Source organism: Mustelus asterias, chromosome 26 (assembly GCF_964213995.1).
Source record: "Mustelus asterias chromosome 26, sMusAst1.hap1.1, whole genome shotgun sequence".
Classification (NCBI taxonomy): domain Eukaryota; kingdom Metazoa; phylum Chordata; class Chondrichthyes; order Carcharhiniformes; family Triakidae; genus Mustelus; species Mustelus asterias.
In genome coordinates, this window is record NC_135826.1 from 46,870,686 (window position 1) to 46,888,816 (window position 18,131).

Here is an 18,131-nt window from a genome sequence, read left to right on the forward strand (position 1 = left end):
TTGCACTATTCCAGTATCCCTTGAGATCTTATCTAGAAATGTGTCGATCTGTCTTAAATAATCTCAATGACTGACAGCCTGCACAGCCATCTGTGGTGGAGAATCCCAAAGGTTCACCACTCTGAAGAAACTCCTCCTCGTCTCAATACTAAATGGCCTCCCTATTTTGAGACTGTCCTCCTAGTTATATCCTCACCAACCAGGAAACATCCTTCCAACATCTACCCTGTCTAGCCCTTTACAAATTTTGTATGTTTCACTGAGACTTCATTCTTCTAAACTGGAGAATACAGGCCCAGTCTCCTCAATCTTTCCTCATAGGGAAATCCGCCTTCCCAGGGATCAGTCTGTTGAACCTTCATCACACTCTCTCCACGGCAACTATATCCTTCCTTTGATAAGGAGACCAAACTGTGCACTGTACTCCAGGTGTGGTTTCACCAAAGCGCTATGAATTTTCAGCAAGACTCCTGTACTCAAGTCCCCTTGCAATAAAACTCAACATACCATTTGCCTTCCTAATTGCTTGCTGCACTTGCATTTAGCTTTCAGTGACTTATGGGCAAGAATATCCAGATCCCTTTGGATGTCAACATTTTGCAACCCCTGAGCATTTAAGGACTACTCTGCATTTCTCTTTCCTACCAACTTCACATCTTTCCATATTATATTCCATCTGCCATGTTCTTGCCCACTTACTCAGTCTGTCTAAATCCCCGTGAAGCCCCTTTTGCACCTCTTCACGGCTCATATTCCCACCTTGTTTGTGCCATCAGCAAACTTGAAAATATTACGCTTGGTCCCCACATCAAATTATTGATGTAGATTGTAAATAGCTGGGGTGCAAGCACTGAATCTTGCAGTACCCCACTGTTTACAGCCAACCTAAGCACCATGCCTGTACATTGTCCCCAATCAATCCCGTGCGCTCTCATTTTGCTTACTAACCTCCTGTGTGGGACCTTATTGAAAGCCTTCTGAAAATCCAAATACCTTTCCCTTATCTATTCTATTGGTTACATCCCGAATAAACTCCCTACAGGTCTATCAAACATGATTTCTTTTTCATTATTACATGTCTCCGCCCAACCCTCGCATTATTTTCTTAAGTGTCTAGTTACCAGATCCTTTATAATAGATTCCAGCATTTTCTCTACTACTGATGTCAAGCTAATAGTTCTATAATTGCCCATGTTCTTTCTCCCTCCTTTTTTAAATAGTGGGGTTACATTTGCAACCTTCCAATCTGCAGGAACCATTTCTGAATCGTTAGAATTTTGTAAGATGACCACCAATGCATCCTATCTCTACAACAACATCCTTCAACACCCTAGGATGTAGATCATCAGATTCAGGCGACTTATTAACTTTCAGTCCATTAATTTATCCAGTCCTTTTTTTTTTAACTGAAACTAATTTCTTTTCATCCATCATGCTCTCTAGTATTCCAAGGAGTTTTTTTGTATCTTGCTCTGTGAAGGCAGCTATATATTGGGCGGCACAGTGGTTTGCACTGCTGCCTCACAGCGCTAGGGACCCGGGTTCAATTCCGGCCTTGGGTCACTGTCTGTGTGGAATTTGCACATTCTTCCCGTGTCTGCGTGGGGTTCCTCCCACACTCCAAAGATGTGCAGGTTAGGTTGATTGGTCATGCGAAATTGATCCTAGTGTTAGGAGATTAGCAGGGTAAATATGTGGGGTTACAGGAATAGGGCTTGGGTGGGATTGTGGTTGGTGCAGACTCGGGCCAAATGGCCTCCTTTTACACCGTAGGGATTCTATGATCTATATTATTTGTCTAGTTTCTTTGCTATTTTCTATTCCCATTATAAATTCTCCTGTAGTAGGCCCACATTTGTCTTGCTAATCTTTTCCATTTTACATATCTACAGAAGCTTTTGCAGTCATTTTTATGTTTCTTGCCAGTTTACTTTCATATTCTTTCTTTATCAGTTTCTTAGTCCTCCTTTGCTGAATTCTAAAATGCTCCCAATTTTCAGGCATGTGATTTTTTTTGGCAAGTTAATCTAATGCAATCTTTAACTTCACTTGTTAGCCATGATATGATCACCTTTCTGGCTGCGTTTTTCTACCTCAAAGGGATGTATTTATTTTGTAAACCACGTATTCTTTAAATACTAGCCATCATGTGTGTACTGTAATACCTTTTAAAGTAGTTTCCCAGCCTACTGCGGCCAATTTACCCTTCGTACCTTTGTCGTTTCCTTTGAGTTTAAGACCAGTTTTTGAATTATTACTTTCAATCTGAATGTAAAGTTCCGTCATATTATGATCGCGCTTCCCTAGATTACAATCTTTACAAATAAATTATTATTTGGCCCTTTCTCATTATACAATACTATGTCTAAGATACCCCTTTCTCTAGTTGGTTCCTTTGCATACTGTTCTGGAAAACCATCCTGTCTACATTCTCAGAATTTGTTCACCATAGCATTAGTGCTAATTAGGTTTAGCCAGTCTATATGCAATTTGAAGTACCCATGATTACTGAAGTACCCTTGTCACATGCCCATCTAATTTCCTGATTTTTACAGTGCCCTACATTACCAATACTGTTCGTGGCCTATAAGCAACTCTAACCGATGTTTGCCTCCCTTTGCTGTTTTGGATCAGGTGATCAAAATGTAGCATCTGTTGGGGGAGAGCTAAGATCCTCTTTCTCGAATCTACTGATTTTGTCCCTTATTATCCTTCTTGCGTATCCTTTCAAAGTGTCAAATATCCTTGAACATTCAGTTCCCAGTCTTGGACACAGTAGCTCAGTGGTTAGCACTGCTGCCTCACAGTTCCAGGGACCTGGATTGGGTCACTGTCTGTGCGGATCCCCCCCACCCCGTATCTTTTCCTCCGGGTGCTCTGGTTTCCTCCCACAGTCCAAAGATGTGTGGGTTAGGTGGATTGGCCATGCTAAATTGACCCTAGTGTCAGGGGATAAGTAGGGTAAAAATGTGGGGTTACGGGGATAGGGCCTGGGTGGGATTGTGGTCCGTGTAGACTTGATTGGCCGAATGGCCTCCTTCTGCACTGTCGGGATTCTATGAAATGGAACGTTGCAGCCATGACTCCGTAGTGGCAATTAGATTGTACCTGTTTACTTCCATTTGTCCAGTCAATTCATCTACCTTGTTGTGAATGTTGAGTGCATTCAGATAGCGAGCATTTAATTCTGTGTATTTATTATTTTCACAACTTCTAGCCTTGTACACGGGTGCTGCCTAAGTTTGTCTGTCCCTTCCTGCCATGCTCAGATTATTAATTCCCTCTTGCTCTCTGGCCTTGTCTGCTCTAATTTATCACATCTTTTCCCCATCTGATCCCTTGCTTCCACTATTAACTTGAAGCCCTTTCTGCTGCCTTAGCTATATGAGTTTATACAGTTAGACTTGCCAGAGCATTGGTCACAGCATGATTTGGGTCACAGCCATCCCAATGATACAGCTCCCACTTTCCTTAGTACAGATGCCAATGCCCCATGAATCAAAATGGAAGTCGCCTTTCCCCCTCAGTCGACTGATCTGACCATGCTTATTATTCGTAAACTTCTTTGGCCAACCTCCAGTAACTTGCCCATGTTTTTGAAGCCTTATCCCTCAGTGTGGGTTACTCTTTAGAAGAGAATGGGAGAACATTCAATGGGCGGCACGGTAGCACAGTGGTTAGCACTGCTGCTTCACAGCTCCAGGGACCTGGGTTCGATTCCCAGCTTGGGTCACTGTCTGTGTGGAGTTTGCACATTCTCCTTGTGTCTGCGTGGGTTTCCTCCGGGTGCTCCGGTTTCCTCCCACAGTCCAAAGATGTGCGAGTTAGGTTGATTGGCCATGCTAAAATTGCCCCTTAGAGTCCTGAGATGTGTAGGTTAGGGGGATTAGTGGGTAAAATATATGGGGATAGGGCCTGGGTGGGATTGTGGTCGGTGCAGACTCGATGGGCCGAAGGGCCTCTTTCTGCGCTGTAGGGTTTCTATCTATTTCTATCTAACATTAGAGGGAAAGGATAAAGTCACGACAAAGTTCCTTTTGTATTAAAATAAACTTTGTTGGAGTTATCAGCATACCAGACTTTATTGGTATAAATGAAATCAATACCAGCAATATTGAAACTAACACTTTTTCATTTGCTGCAGTGTAAAACTAGCCGCCTGAATATGTTAAAGACCTTGATCCACCCACTATGTTGCAGTGCAGGTTGAATGCCTTTCTGAGTCATCAGCTCTTTGCTTGTTGTGAAAGATGTCAAAATTCTTGAGATGGATGCTAACCCAAACCCGTATCTACCATTTATCCCATTTCATTGCACAATGGTTAGCACTGCTGCCTCTCAGTGCTAGGGACCCAAGTTCGATTCCCAGCTTAGGTCACTGTCTGTGTGGAGTTTGCACGTTCTTCCCATGTCTGTGTGGGTTTCCTCCGGATGCTCCAGTTTTCTCCCACATTCTGAAAGATGTTTTGGTTAGGTGCATTGACCCAAACAGACACCGGACTGTGGCCAATAGGGGAATTTCACGGTAACTTCATTGCTGTGTTAATGTAAGTCTTACTTGTGACTAACAAATAAACTTTTGTTTATCTTCACAGTTTCTTCACGAAGATTGAAGAATTGGCCTCTTGCATCAGCAGGGAGACTACTCTAATACATCAAGAGTTGGATGAAGAAGCCTTGGGGATGAAAGTATCAGCAAAGGGGATCTTCATATAGATCGTGCCCCTTTTTTATAAACAGCATTTCATATATGTGTAATAAAATCTATCACGTTGCATTTGTCGACAGATTGCATAACATTGCCATTTTTTTTTGTATATCATTTAAGGTGAGCATTGTACAGATTATTCATCTGCGTAAAAGTTGGCATTGCAATGTATTAGTAACATGTAGTTCTGCGTTCCTTGGTTTTTACCACTTGGTTCCCGAGGGAAAGGAGGTTCGGTGATTTTCCCCATAGGATTGGAGGGAAGACTTTAGTGGAGCATTCCTGGGCAGCCTCCTTGCAAAAGAAAATACTCCAATGCCCTCTGAATTGGATCACCTAGTTGCGCCTGATTTGGCAATGATGCATGCCTCGAGGAGTCATGCGGGCTGAAGCTATGAATTTTATTTTGTGAAGGCAATTGTTTTATTTTTCGGGCATCATGTTTCACTTCATCAAGGATCTCATGCTGCACTGGCCTTTTGTGATATTTTAACTGAATTTCTGAGATTGCTCGTCAGTTAGTTTAAACACAAAGTTCAGCCAAATTAAAGTTCACGACACTTGCGTCAGGGAGTTGCACAAGTGCATCTCCTAACCTGCCTTTCCCCCACTCGTTTTTAAAAAAATTGAGAATGACTAGATTAGAGGGAAGTCAGCAAGTGTACATATCTTTCCTTCCAACATGTGATGACAATGGCTATTCAATGGCATATATCTTCCCTTGACATTTCTTTGTCTTTTCTATAATGGGCTGCTCACGTTGGTTCTATGCACCTTGCTTTCTCAGTAATTACATCTCCAGTGTGAAAAGTTCATTAATGGTGAGCTTGAGGTGGAGACTGATATGTACTGAACATTTTAAGAAGAGAGCTTGTTTTGCACACTTGCTAATCCCACTCTCATACTCCGCGGCTTATGAGCAAAATAAGTACATGATTTAAAATTTTATTTTTTTAATCTAATAGGTTTTTTGAAGTGCATAAGATTCTACAGGGAAATGCCAAATTCCCATGGGCTTTTTTGACGAAGCATAAACATCTGTTTTGCAATCCAACATGACCCTGACAAAATAATAAATCCCTCTAATGGATTTAAGAAATTGCTGTTTTTTTCCAACTCAAACAGTTGTTCCCCAACTCCAATAAAGCTGTTTTATTCCTGTGTCATGTGTCCTTAAAGATTACTGATAGTAATTACATCTTTGTTTGCATTTAACTACATTTTGTCTTGAATCCTTTGATCGTTCCAGTTGTATTCAGTTTCCAACAAGCAGTGGTCTTTATTTCTGAATTTTTTTAAAAAACGCTCTCCAAGTTGTTCAGACCAGGTATGCACTGCCTGAAAGAGCGGTGGAAGGAGATACAATATTAACTTGCAAATGGAAATTGGATAAACATTTGGTCTGGTTTCTTCCCACAGACCAAGATGTGCTGGTCAGCTGGATTGGCCATGCTAAATTGCCTCTTAGTGCCCCGGGATGCGTACGTTAGAGGGATTAGCGGGGTAAATATGTGGGGTTACGGGGATAGGGCCTGGGTGGGATTGTTGTCGGTGCAGACTCGATTGGGCCAAGTGGCCTTCGGCACTGTAGGGTTTCTATGATTCGTCTAGGGAAAATTTGTATGGCAATGGAGAGCGAGCAAGGGAGTGGGATGGTTCGTTTTAAAGAACTTCAGAAGCACAATGGGTCTAATGGTCTCCTTCAGTGCTGCATCATTCTAATCTAAGGTTCCCTTCTGTTGCTGCATGGTTGTAATCAGCTAGCTGCAAGCAGGAATTGAATGTGCGACCATCTGTCCCTGTGACTCAGTTCCAGACCAGGAAAGGCCATTTCTAAATAGGCCGTCAAATGAAATTCTGCCATATTTTTAACTTGTAGAAATTTTTTTAAATCTCTGTTTGCTGGAGACTATTATCAACACTTTTTTAAAAAAAAAACTTTTTAATGACCATGTCACCAGGGGCTGATTCCTTCCTCTCCCTAATTGATTTTATAACGTGTCGGTGTTCCAGCTCCATTCCTACAGGCAACATTCTGCAAATACTTTAATACCGGACCATTAACTAAATAATTGAGTTGTAGATGAGCGAATGTGTAAAAGTAAGTGTTGGTGCTGTGGAAACAAGTGCCTAAGCCATAAAGCAGAGCCTGGTATCCCAGGGTACAAAGGAAAAATCTCATCTGAATCAGCTTTCATACAGATTTTGGGCATTTTGCACTCTGGTGGTCAGTTTTTACAGCTCGGTAATGGCTTGTACCTCACATTGAGTTTTATCACTTTTGGCACCAGCGTCTTTCATCCGCAGTAATTGCCAATTTTCCTTTTGTAGGAGCCCCAGGGCAGCCTTGGTTTCAGTATTGGCAAGGGAGCCGTCTAGCCAATTGCTGAAGGTAGGGGCTGGAAGTGCCTGTGGAAGGAGGCAGGAATGAGAACAGGAGACAAATTGAAGGGGGTGGCTGCTGAGGTGAACAGATAACTAGAAATGGCACTTATGATGAGCATCAACTATTAATGCTAATTGTTTTTGCAGCACATATTGAAAGTAAGTAGAAAAAAATTACTTGATGTAATATGTTGCAAAGAGCATAAAGAACATGAGTGATGTAGTTGTAAGCTCCAGGGGTTTGGTTGATATAAGCTAAGAAGGCAAAGGTGGTTCAATTTGTAATAAGCCATCTCACCACAGAGTAATTACTGTAGTTGTCACATTTTATAATGTGCAATTTTGACGGTTTTCTTGGTCAGTTTTGGGTCCGTTCTTGTATAGCAGGCCCCAGTTTGTTTCAGCTGATGGACATCATGCAAAACTGACCACCTTATTTCAATATTAATCAGTTCACATAAATTCTAATGTTAGATACAGAATACAGCTCTGGTGCATAAGATTTTGTGGACCATTTTTCCTTTTGGCCTCTTGAGGGAGCTGTTTGTATGTAGAATGGTGCAAGTTATTCTGGTCTAGTTTCAATATTTTCATTTTGCATCATGTTCTACATGTTGTATCAAGCGTCTCTGGGGTGCATTGTGCTGACACCAGTCAGCTTATTAAAAGTAAATGTGCTTCAATGTTTGTCCTTCAAACTGTCAACTACCCACCCCGCTCCCCCTTTCCCCACCTAGGTGCTAAGTTCTCCTTCAGTGTATCCGAACAGGTGCCGGAGTGTGGCAGGAGATTTTCACTAACTTCATTGCAGTGTTAATGTAAGCCTACTTATGACACAAATTTAAAGTCTTCACCTGTACTGGAATCTAGTATATGTTGAGCTGACTAGTTGGGCCGAAGGGTCTGTCTCCATGCTGTAAACCTCTGACTCTATGGCCAATTCCAGTATCTCACTTGTACCTGCATTCCTTGCATGTAAACCTAAATAATTGAATTTATTTTTTTAAATACCGACTTTCTAAAACTCCAAGCAAAAACAGATTCTAAGAATCAACATGTCGGAAGTACAACAAGCCTCCATCTAAAAAGTTTATCGTTTTTAAATTCAAAAATTATTTAGACCTACCACATTCCACATTACTGTGTGTTTTCTAACTTGTGAAAATCCACATCCAATTATATTTTACAGCTGCATACATAAACTTCTCTTTGTTTGGTGTGTTTCTTGTAGCCTAGCTTGTAAATGTCACTGTGGTGATGGGTTCCAAATTGGCAGCAGCCTGGGGTTCAAGTCACTTTGACTGATTGGATGATCGTTCTAAAAGTTAAAGATTGCATCACTGCACCGTCGGAATGGAGATCCCAACGGATGTCAGTTGATATTGAAAACACTGAAGTAACTTTGTTATGGTATCTTGATGCAGATTCCATTAGGAAACCTTTTCCTAGTTAAGAGGTGAAATCTTAATGCCAAGCTACTCATATTTAAAATTCCCTCAACTGGGTACCCCAAGGCCACAAGTTGTTGCATGTTTTGTAATACTTTTAGTCCCAAAGGTGTCTGATCGATCTTGGTGGTACATCATATTGCTTAAATAATCTAATGCTAAGCTTTTCTAAGTCAAGCAAGCATGGACTGTTCTCACAGCAATGATTTAAGGGAGAATGTCGAGGCTTCCTTATGGTTCAGCTGGTTAAGGCGGTTTGTTGCTGTGTCATAAGGGCCGAGAAGGAAGCAAGTTTGAATACACCGTCCCAAGTGCAACTATATCGCCATTCCTTTGCTGTCATCATGGTCTACGGTGCAGAAAAGCCCTTCGGCCTATCATGTCTGTCCCAGTTTAAAAACTACCCTTAACTATTATAGAATCATAGAGGTTTACAGCATGGAAACAGGCCCTTCGGCCCAACTTGTCCATGCTGCCCTTTTTAAAAAAAAAACCTAGTGCCAATTGCCCACATTTGGCCCATATCCCTCAAACCCATCTTACCCATGTAACTGTCTAATTGCTTTTTAAAAGACAAAATTGTACCTGCCTCTACTACTACCTGGGGCAGCTCGTTCCAGACACTCACCACCCTCTGTGAAAAAATTGCTCCTCTGGACACTTTTGTATCTCTCACCTTAAACCTATGCCCTCTAGTTTTAGACACCCCTACCTTTGGGAAAAGAACATCAATTTACCAGGAGTGGGGTTTGAACCCAGTTGAGCATATATCTATTGCATCTTAAGTCCAACGCCTTAACCACTAGGCCATCCTGGTACCATTCTAATCAGATTTTCCAGCACATTTTCGGAGAATAATCAAAATGATGCCTCTTTGGAATTTTGGATATAACCTGTTCCCATTATGACCTATGCTCTGTTTTGGTACATTATTGAATGACTGTTTGACTTAAAGCTAGTTCATGGAGTGATTCAGTTCTCCAACAACAATTTGTATTTGCACAGTGCACTTGACCTAAAATGTACCAAAGTTCTTCATAGGTGCATTATCAAATAACGTTTGACGCCCCAAGCCAGTAAGTTGATCAGTAAGGGAATCATGGGTTACAAGGAAAGGGCAGGAAAGTGGACATAGGGGATTTTCATAGTAACTTCATTGCAGTGTTAATGTAAGCCTACTTGTGACACTAATAAATAAGCTTTGTGAGGAACTTTGGATCAGCCATGATCCTGTTGAATGATGAGGGGCCAAACAGCCTACTCCTGACCCTATTTCTTATGGTCTAAGCCTATCTATGGGCACAATATATAAAGCTTGGTCAAGAAGGGTCTTCAAGTCAAAAGGAGAGGTGGCTGGAGCAGTTTAGGAAGGGATATTCTAGAGTTTATGATTGGCAGCTGAAAGCATCGCCACCATTGGCGCAATTAAAACCTGGGATGCTGGAGAGGTCAGTGTTTGAGGAGTGCAGAAATCCATGGGAGTTGTAGGACTGGAGGAAATTGGAGATGGGGTGAGGCTCCACCTTTGCCATCATATAACCAAATCCGTGGCATTTTGAGCATGAACAGCCTTGGGACTAGTGACCATATACGCCATTGCCCATCTGCCTGCCATAAATTGTAACATTCAAGAGTTGACTATGTGCTGTCATTTAAAGTTTGTTTAGCTGTGCAATCTTGACCCAAGCTTGCATTAAGCATGATTTCCTTACTTTATTGTAAAGAAATACTATTAAAGGCTAAACTACTTTGGCATCCATCCAGAAATTAAGAGTTGCTTTAAAGCAGTAGATATTAGGTATGGGTGTCTAATGGGAGCAGGTTATTAATAGAATTATTGGATGGTATAACGCACAAGGAGGCCACTCTGTCCATTGTGCCTCTTTCAGCTCTTTGGCAGAGTTCTCCAGATAGTTCTATACTCAATTACTAGGGGGCATAGGTTTAAGGTGCGAGGGGCAAGGTTTAAAGGAGATGTACGAGGCAGATTTTTTGCAGAGGGTGGTGGGTGCCTGGAGGTAGTGGAAGCGGGTACGGTAGTGGCTTTTAAGGGGCGTCTTGACAAATACATGAATAGGATGGGAATAGAGGGATATGGCCCCCGGAATGGTAGGGAGTTTTAGTTAAGTCAGGTAGCATGGTCGGTGCATGCTTGGAGGGCCGAAGGGCCTGTTCTTGTGCTGTAATTTTCTTTGCCCTTTGTTGTCTGGCTCTTTCATTTTCTCCATTCACATTTTATCCAATTCGCTTTTGAAAGCTATTGGTGTAGTGGTAATGCCACTGGGCTAGTCACCAGAGGCCCAGGCTAATGCTCTGGGGGCATGGGTTCAAATCCAACCATGGCAACTGGTGGAATTTCAATTCAATTAATAAATCTGGAATTGAAAGCTCGTTTTAGTAATAATACAGTGAAACTATCATCAATTGCTGTTAAAACCCCTCTGGTTAAGGAACACATTTGCTGTTCTTAATCAGCCTGGCCTACGTGTGATTTCAGACCCACAGCAATGCAGTTGACTCTTAGGTTGGTCTCTGAAATGGCTTAGCAGGCCACTCAGTTCAAGGACAGTTAGCAATGGACAACAAATGGTGGCCTTGCCAGCTATGCCCACGTCCCATGGAAGAAACTGCTTACATCACCCTTTCAAGAAATGCATTCTTGGTAACGACAATTCGGAGCATTCATTTATTTGTTCCCTTGTGTCACACAGGGTTCTTTGTCAATTGCCTTTTTAATCCATGTCCTTTAATTACTGACTCTTATACTGAAAATAGTTTCCCCCATATGAATCACAAAAAGTTGGTTTGCAGGTGCAGCAGGTGATTAAGGAGGCAAATGGAATTTTGTCCTTTGTTGCTAGAGAGAGGTGAGGCCACATCTGGAGTACTGTGTACAGTTTTGGTCTCCTTGCATGAGAAAGGATATACTGGCGCTGGAGGGGGTGCAGAGGAAATTCCTGAGTTGAGAGAGTTGGCTTATGAGGAAAGACTGAGTAGACTGGAGCTATACTCATTGGAATTTAAAAGAATGAGAGGGGATCTTGTGGGAATATATAAGATTATGAAGGGAATAGATAAGATAAAAGCAGGGAAGTTGTTTCCAGTGGCGGATTAAACTAGAACTAGGGAGCATAGCCTCAAAAGAAGGGAGAGCCAATTTCGACTTGAGTTGTGGAGGAACTTCTTCACACAAAGGGTTGTGAATCTGTGGAATTCCTTGCTCAGTGAAGCAGTTGAGGCTACCTCGTTGAATGTTTTTAAGGCAAGGATAGATAGATTTTTGAACAGTAAAGGAATTAAGAGTTATGGTGAGCGGGCGGGTAAGTGGAGCTGAGTCCACGAAAAGATCAGCCATGATCTTATTGAATGGCGGAGCAGGCTTGAGGGGCCAGATGGCCTATTCCTGCTCCTAGATCTTATATTTACTCCATTTAAAAACTGCACTCACTCAAATCTCCTGTTAAACTTATTTGCCCAGAGGAGAGCAACCTTATCTTAAGTCTCTCCACACTAGTTTTGCATCTCTGATACCATTTGAGTAAATCTACCCTGCACCCTCTCCAAGGTCGTGACATCCTTTCTCAAGCTGAACACCGTACTCCCAACTGAGGCCTGAGTGGTGTTTTTTATCTAAAGGTTTAGCATAAATTCCTTAATGTACTTGTACTTATAAAACCAAGGATCCAGATATACTTTTTAAACAAGCTTTGTAGTTTGTCTTGCCACGTTTAAAAATTTGTGTGCTCAAACTCAGTCTTATCCTTGCATCCTCTTTAAAATTCTGTATTTTATTTTCTATTGTCTCTCTCCATTCTTCCTACTAAAAGACTTTTCTATGTTAAATTTTATCTGCCATCTGTCTACTCGTTTCACCAGTTGCTTTCTCCTGAAGCTTGTACTATCATCATCATTGATCACAACATTTCTGAATTTCATGTTATCTTAACTCTGAAATTGTGCCCAGTACCCAAATCCAGGTCCTCATATATCGGAAAGAGTAGTTGTCCTGACCCCAAGCAACACCTCTGTGCACTTTCAGAACGTAACGCCACTATTCTCTCCTTCTTTCTGTTTCTTAGGGGCAGCACGATGACACAGTGGTTTAGCACTGCTGACTCACAGCGCCAGGGACCTGGGTTCGATTCCTGGCTTGGGTCACTGTCTGTGCGGCGTTTGCACGTTCTCCCCGTGCCTGCATGGATTTCCCCCAGGTGCTCCAGTTTCCTCCTGCAGTCTGAAAGACATGCTGGTCAGGTGCATTGATCCGAACAGGCGCCGGAGTGTGTCGACTAGGGGAATTGCACAGTAACAGTGATAATGTGTTAATGTAAGCCTTACTTGGGACACTAATAAATAAACTTTCACTTTAGCCAACTTTGCATCCAGGCTTCCCTTTAATTCAGTGGGCTTCACGTTTTCTGACCTAGTCTATCTTTGTGGCATTTTATCAAACACCTTTTGGAAGACCACGACTACAACATTAACAACATTACCTTTTGCAACCCGTTCCATGCTGTTTTCTGAAATTTGAATCGTCTTACAGCTTTCTAATATTGAATAAGTATGTTTTGTAGCTGCTCCAAGAGGTTTTGGAAACAAAGTTAGCAGATTGATTGCTGATTGAATAATTTCTTTCTTTAGTTTGTATAAGAAATTAATTTTCAGGCGGTTAGAAAATAATTTTGTGGACACCTTGCCAATTGTAAGGCAATGGGCATGCATCACTCCCTCGGACATGTTTGGATACTGCTGTGGCTTGTGGACAGTATGTCAGAAATAAAATCATTAATTCTATATGTATGGGAAGTTTTGGTTATTACATGAAGCCGCAGAGCTGAAAACTATAACCGCATCCAGTGCCAAGACAACTTCTAACATAGTTCTTATTGAGGCTAATGAACATGCAATCTATTTTGATGGAGGCCTCGTACTCAAACCAATTAAGTATTTGTGCATTTGGTCAGCATTTGAGATAAATTGGGGTTGGCTCAACAAAAAGAACTGAGAATGGGGATTTTCCTCTATTTGGTGGAGAATATATTTCTAGTTTTCTCCAACAGCAATACCTTGGAGTCTAAAATTCGCATCCTATTTTGAGGGTTGCCAAGTATTAAAAGAAGAGTTGACATGAGAAATTTTGCATCCTCATTAAAAAGGACCATAAGATTGGGAATGTGTAAATTGATTAGTCCTTGTCCTTTCATCTCCTGGTTGCTTTAAGTTCCACTGAGGTTCATTTTTACGCAAACAGGCGCCAGAGTATGGTGACTGGGGGTTTTCACAGTGACATCATTGCAGTGTTAATGTAAGCCTGCTTGTGACAACAATAAATGAACTTTAAACTTTATTTAATTTTTTGAAGTGTCCAACCAATTTTATTCTGAGATGCACAAGAAATGAGCATCTTTGGCGCACATATACTTCTGGATTACAGCAAATTACTGCGGATGCTGGAATCTGGAACCAAAAGAGAAAATGCTGGAAAATCTCAGGTCTGGCAGTAACTGTAAAGAGAGAAAAGAGCTGACGCTTTGAGTCCAGATGACCCTTTGTCAAAACTAAAAGGGCATGACTTTTATCTTTGACAAAGGCTCATCTGGACTCAACGTCAGTTCTTTTCTCTCCTTACAGATGCTGCCAGACCTGCTGAGATTTTCCAGCATTTTCTCTTTTGGTTATGCAGCCTTCCCATGTGTGCAATGCCCCTTGCATTATCAATTGCCCCACAAGTTGATAAGTTTGTATATGTGTACAAGCGAATGGCACCTTACAGATTCATAAAGAAATCCAACACATGCAATATCGTCTTGTTAAATTGCCAACGAGGTACTATTTATGCCTCATTTTATTCACAATCTAATGTAGTAATCTCCGTGTCATTACTCGTTAAATTTACGTGCATTGTAGAGACTTGTCATAAACTAGATGTATGGCTAAATTGTGTTACCTTGTTAATGCCTGTTCATAAACTAAATTAACCACTGCGATTTAGGGAAAGTTAAAAGGTACTTTCTGAATTGTTGTTGCATAAATATACAATAAAACAACTGAATTATTCCAGTTGGGTATTTAATGCTACTTTATTATTCCTTTTTAATTTTATTTTCTAAGTGCCTATCTGTTTTACACTACAGAACAGTAGAAAAGTGCCTTGTCTGTTTTGCTGTAAAATGCACATGGTAGGTAAGCATATGGAGCTGGCATGTCCAATTTGTTCACTTTTCAGGCAGTAGGTTTCTCTTATGGTGAATGCCTCTACTGAGGAAATATTGGGAGTTAAAATCAATTTTAACAATGTTTTTTTAGAACATAGACTTTTCAATTTGAAGTTATTTTTATTAATTAAGTCAGACATAAAAGTTTATCTTAACGCACTGAAAGGTATTAAGGCCCTTCTCAGAAAGACTAATGGTAGGTTGAGTACTATTGGGAGAAGACGGGGTGGGAAGGAATTCTGATGTGATTGAGGAGATGATGCACCAGGGGTGGCACAGTGGTTAGCATTGCTGTCTCACAGCACCTGGGACCCGGGTTCAATTCCTGGCTTGGGTCACTGTCTGTGCGGAGTTAGTCTACAAGTTCTCTCCGTGTCCACGTGGGTTTCCTCCGGGTGCTCTGGTTTCCACCCACAGTCCGAATGACGTGCTGGTTGGGTGCATTGGCCATGCTAAATTCTCCCTCAGTGTACCTGAACAGGCGCCGGAAGATGGCAACTAGGGGATTTCCACAGCAACTTCATTGCAGTGTTAATGTAAGCCTACTTGTGACTAATAAATAAATAAACTTGAAACTTCTTAAAGATTGGGAGAGATGAAGAGAGTTAGAAGGATTCCAAATTTCAGCATCGAAAACCTCCAGCCTCTTCCGTGGCTGGGATTCTCTGGTGTCGCTGCAGTGACTGGAGTTTTGGCTGAGTGCCAAATTCTCCATTCTCGCTGGCAGGGGGCGGGTACAGATGGGATCGGAAAATCCCAGACTTTGGCTGATGGCCACAGATCTGTGCTTTAAAGAGCATTGTGTGTAAGCTGTGATGCTGGACACAGTGAGACAATGGAGGCGTTTGTAATCATAGAATCATAGAATCTGTGATGTTAGTGTACATTTTAGGGTTTTTTTAAATTCATGCTCACAGCCTTAGGTGATGTCATTGTTGGGAGGTAGGAAAAAAAGCTGTGGGCAGCTCGGGAGACAGGAGTTCATTTCTAGTTTCAGTCTTGGGAGTTGGAGTGTTAGCAGCATCGCTGAAAGAGAAGTCTCTCTCTCGCTCTCCGTCTTTTTTGAAATTCTGTTGCTTTTCTGAAGGGTGAAAATCTGTTGTTGTTGGGGGCTGGACCAGAGTGTCTCTGGTGTTTTGAGAAGCTGTCTTCCAACTGTGAGTGAATCAAGACTCAGAGTTTTCAATTCTCCAACCAAAGGACTCAATTTCCAGTATCACATGAGCATAGTCTGTGCTGTGTTGAACCTGTGAAAAGGGTCTTTTGTCGATGAGATTGGTTTGATTGGAACATTGTAGATATCTTTAAGGGTTGTACATTATCATTGTTTATAATTGATAAATGTTCTTGCTAATTTTCTTACTATACATGTTAACTATATTCTTAAATTTTGTTTGATACAAGCTCCCTAGGGGCCACTTGAATCATGCCTGAAGTGAACCATCTCATGCTTATCCCAGCCAAATTCAAGATGCAAAACTTATGATTCAGGCAGGCTTCATAAAACACTTTGGAGTTTCTAACCTGAACCACAACAAATCAAACATGAAGATTTCTTTGAGAGCTTTAATTGATTATGGGGTGGCAAAGTGGCATTGAGGTAGAAGATCAGTCGCAATCCTTATTGTGGTACGGTGGCACAGTGGTTAGCATTGCTGCCTCACAGCGCCAGGGACCCGGGTTCGATTCCCGGCATGGCTCACTGTCTGTGTGGAGTTTACACATTCTCCCCGTGGCTGCGTGGGTTTCCTCCGGGTGCTCCAGCTACCTCCCACATTCTGAAAGACGTGCTGGTTAGGTGCATTGACCTGAACAGGCGCCGGACTGTGGCGACTAGGGGAATTTCATAGTAACTTCATTGCAGTGTTAATGTAAGCCTTACTTGTGATTAATAAATAACTTAACTTTTTACTTTATTGAATGGTGGAGCAAGTTCAAGCAACCATATGGTCCACTCCTATACCTTATGATTTTGAGTTCCCATTCCACTTAATCATGTCCCAGCAAAATGAAAATAATTGGCCACCCATCATAATGAAACCACAATGGGTGTTTACCTTATATCTTTATTAATTTGCGATTTATTATGGTATCAGCATAACAAAACCTACTTTTTAAATCACAAATATTTGGTGCCTATCAAGCTTTGGATACTGTTGCCTTTTTTTAACTTGGGCATTGGCTTTCGTGATGCATTGTCAATGGGCAGGACGTGGAGCATAGTTGTAGTGTTTAGCTATCGGCTGTGGTCAGTGTGAGGCATTCTGGCCTCATTCAATAGCTGATCTATTATATCAACCCCACCATATTCTCTTGTCTCTAGATTCCCTTACTGGACAAAAGTAAATATTGTCCAGATCACCAGAGAGAACCGTAGAAAGATTACAGCACAGAAGCGCCATTTGGCTCATTTTGTCCATGCCAGTCCACCATCCAGGTGCCCTTTCTAATCCCACCTCCCTGCACCCGGCCCATAGCCCTGTGGCTTACAACACTTAAGCTGCAGATCCAGGTACTTTTTAAAAGCGTTTAGGGTCTCTGCCTCCACCATCTAATCGGGCAGCGAATTCTGGACAGCCACCACCCTCTGTGTTTTTTTTAAAAAAAAAGTTCTCCCTCATGTCCCCTCTATTTCCCTGCTCTTCAAAATAGTGTATCTCCATGCTAGGATCTTCACTCATTTCAGCTCAATGCCACACTGACACCTTGGTCTCAGTCCTGTGTGGTCTTGTATCAATGTGTGGGTGGCACTGTACTCAGTCCCACATTAACTCGGTGTGCCAGACCCTCGTACTATAATCTCAGCTCGCACTCCGGTGCTGGACTGAGATAGTTCTGCACTGTTGAAGGTACAATCATTCGGATGAATAAGTCAGAAGATTCTGGCTCCAAAGATCTAGGCTGACACATCAGTACTGCACTATTGGAGGTTCTGCCTTTCAGATGAGCTGTCAAACCAAGGTCCTGTCTGCCATTTAGAATTGCTGTAAAAGTTCCCAAGACACTAGATCAAAGAAGAGCAAGGATGTTCTCCGAAGTGTCCTGTCCAACACTTCTCCCTCGATCAACTTCAGGAAAAAACATGTCATCTGCTCATTATCTCACAACTGTTTGTGGGAGTTTGCTGTGAGTAAATTGGCTGCTACATTTCCCACAATGCAACAGTGACTACACCAAAATTATTCACTGGTTCTAAAGCCTGAAAGACGTGCTGGTTAGGTGCATTGAACCGAACAGGCGCCAGAGTGTGGCGTCTAGGGGAATTTCACAGTAACTTCATTGCAGTGTTAATGTAAGCCTTACTTGTGACGAATAAATAAACTTTATGAATAAAGTGCGTTAAAAAGTCCAGTGGCCACGTAAAGGTGCTATATA

At 41.8% G+C, this 18,131-nt stretch overlaps 1 protein-coding gene across 3 annotated transcripts in view; it reads left to right on the top strand.

The window, feature by feature from the left end:
* Positions 1-5,927, top strand: part of haus8 (HAUS augmin like complex subunit 8) — a 50,662-nt gene extending 44,735 nt beyond the window's left edge. For 2 of the 3 annotated variants that reach the window (XM_078198807.1, XM_078198808.1), the window contains one exon: positions 4,596-5,927. In XM_078198807.1, the coding sequence (XP_078054933.1) occupies positions 4,596-4,716 (121 nt within the window). In that variant the 3' untranslated portion in view covers positions 4,717-5,927. The remainder of the gene's footprint in view (positions 1-4,595) is intronic. The other variant, XM_078198810.1, reaches the window with a different exon arrangement.
* The last annotated feature ends 12,204 nt before the right edge of the window (positions 5,928-18,131 follow it).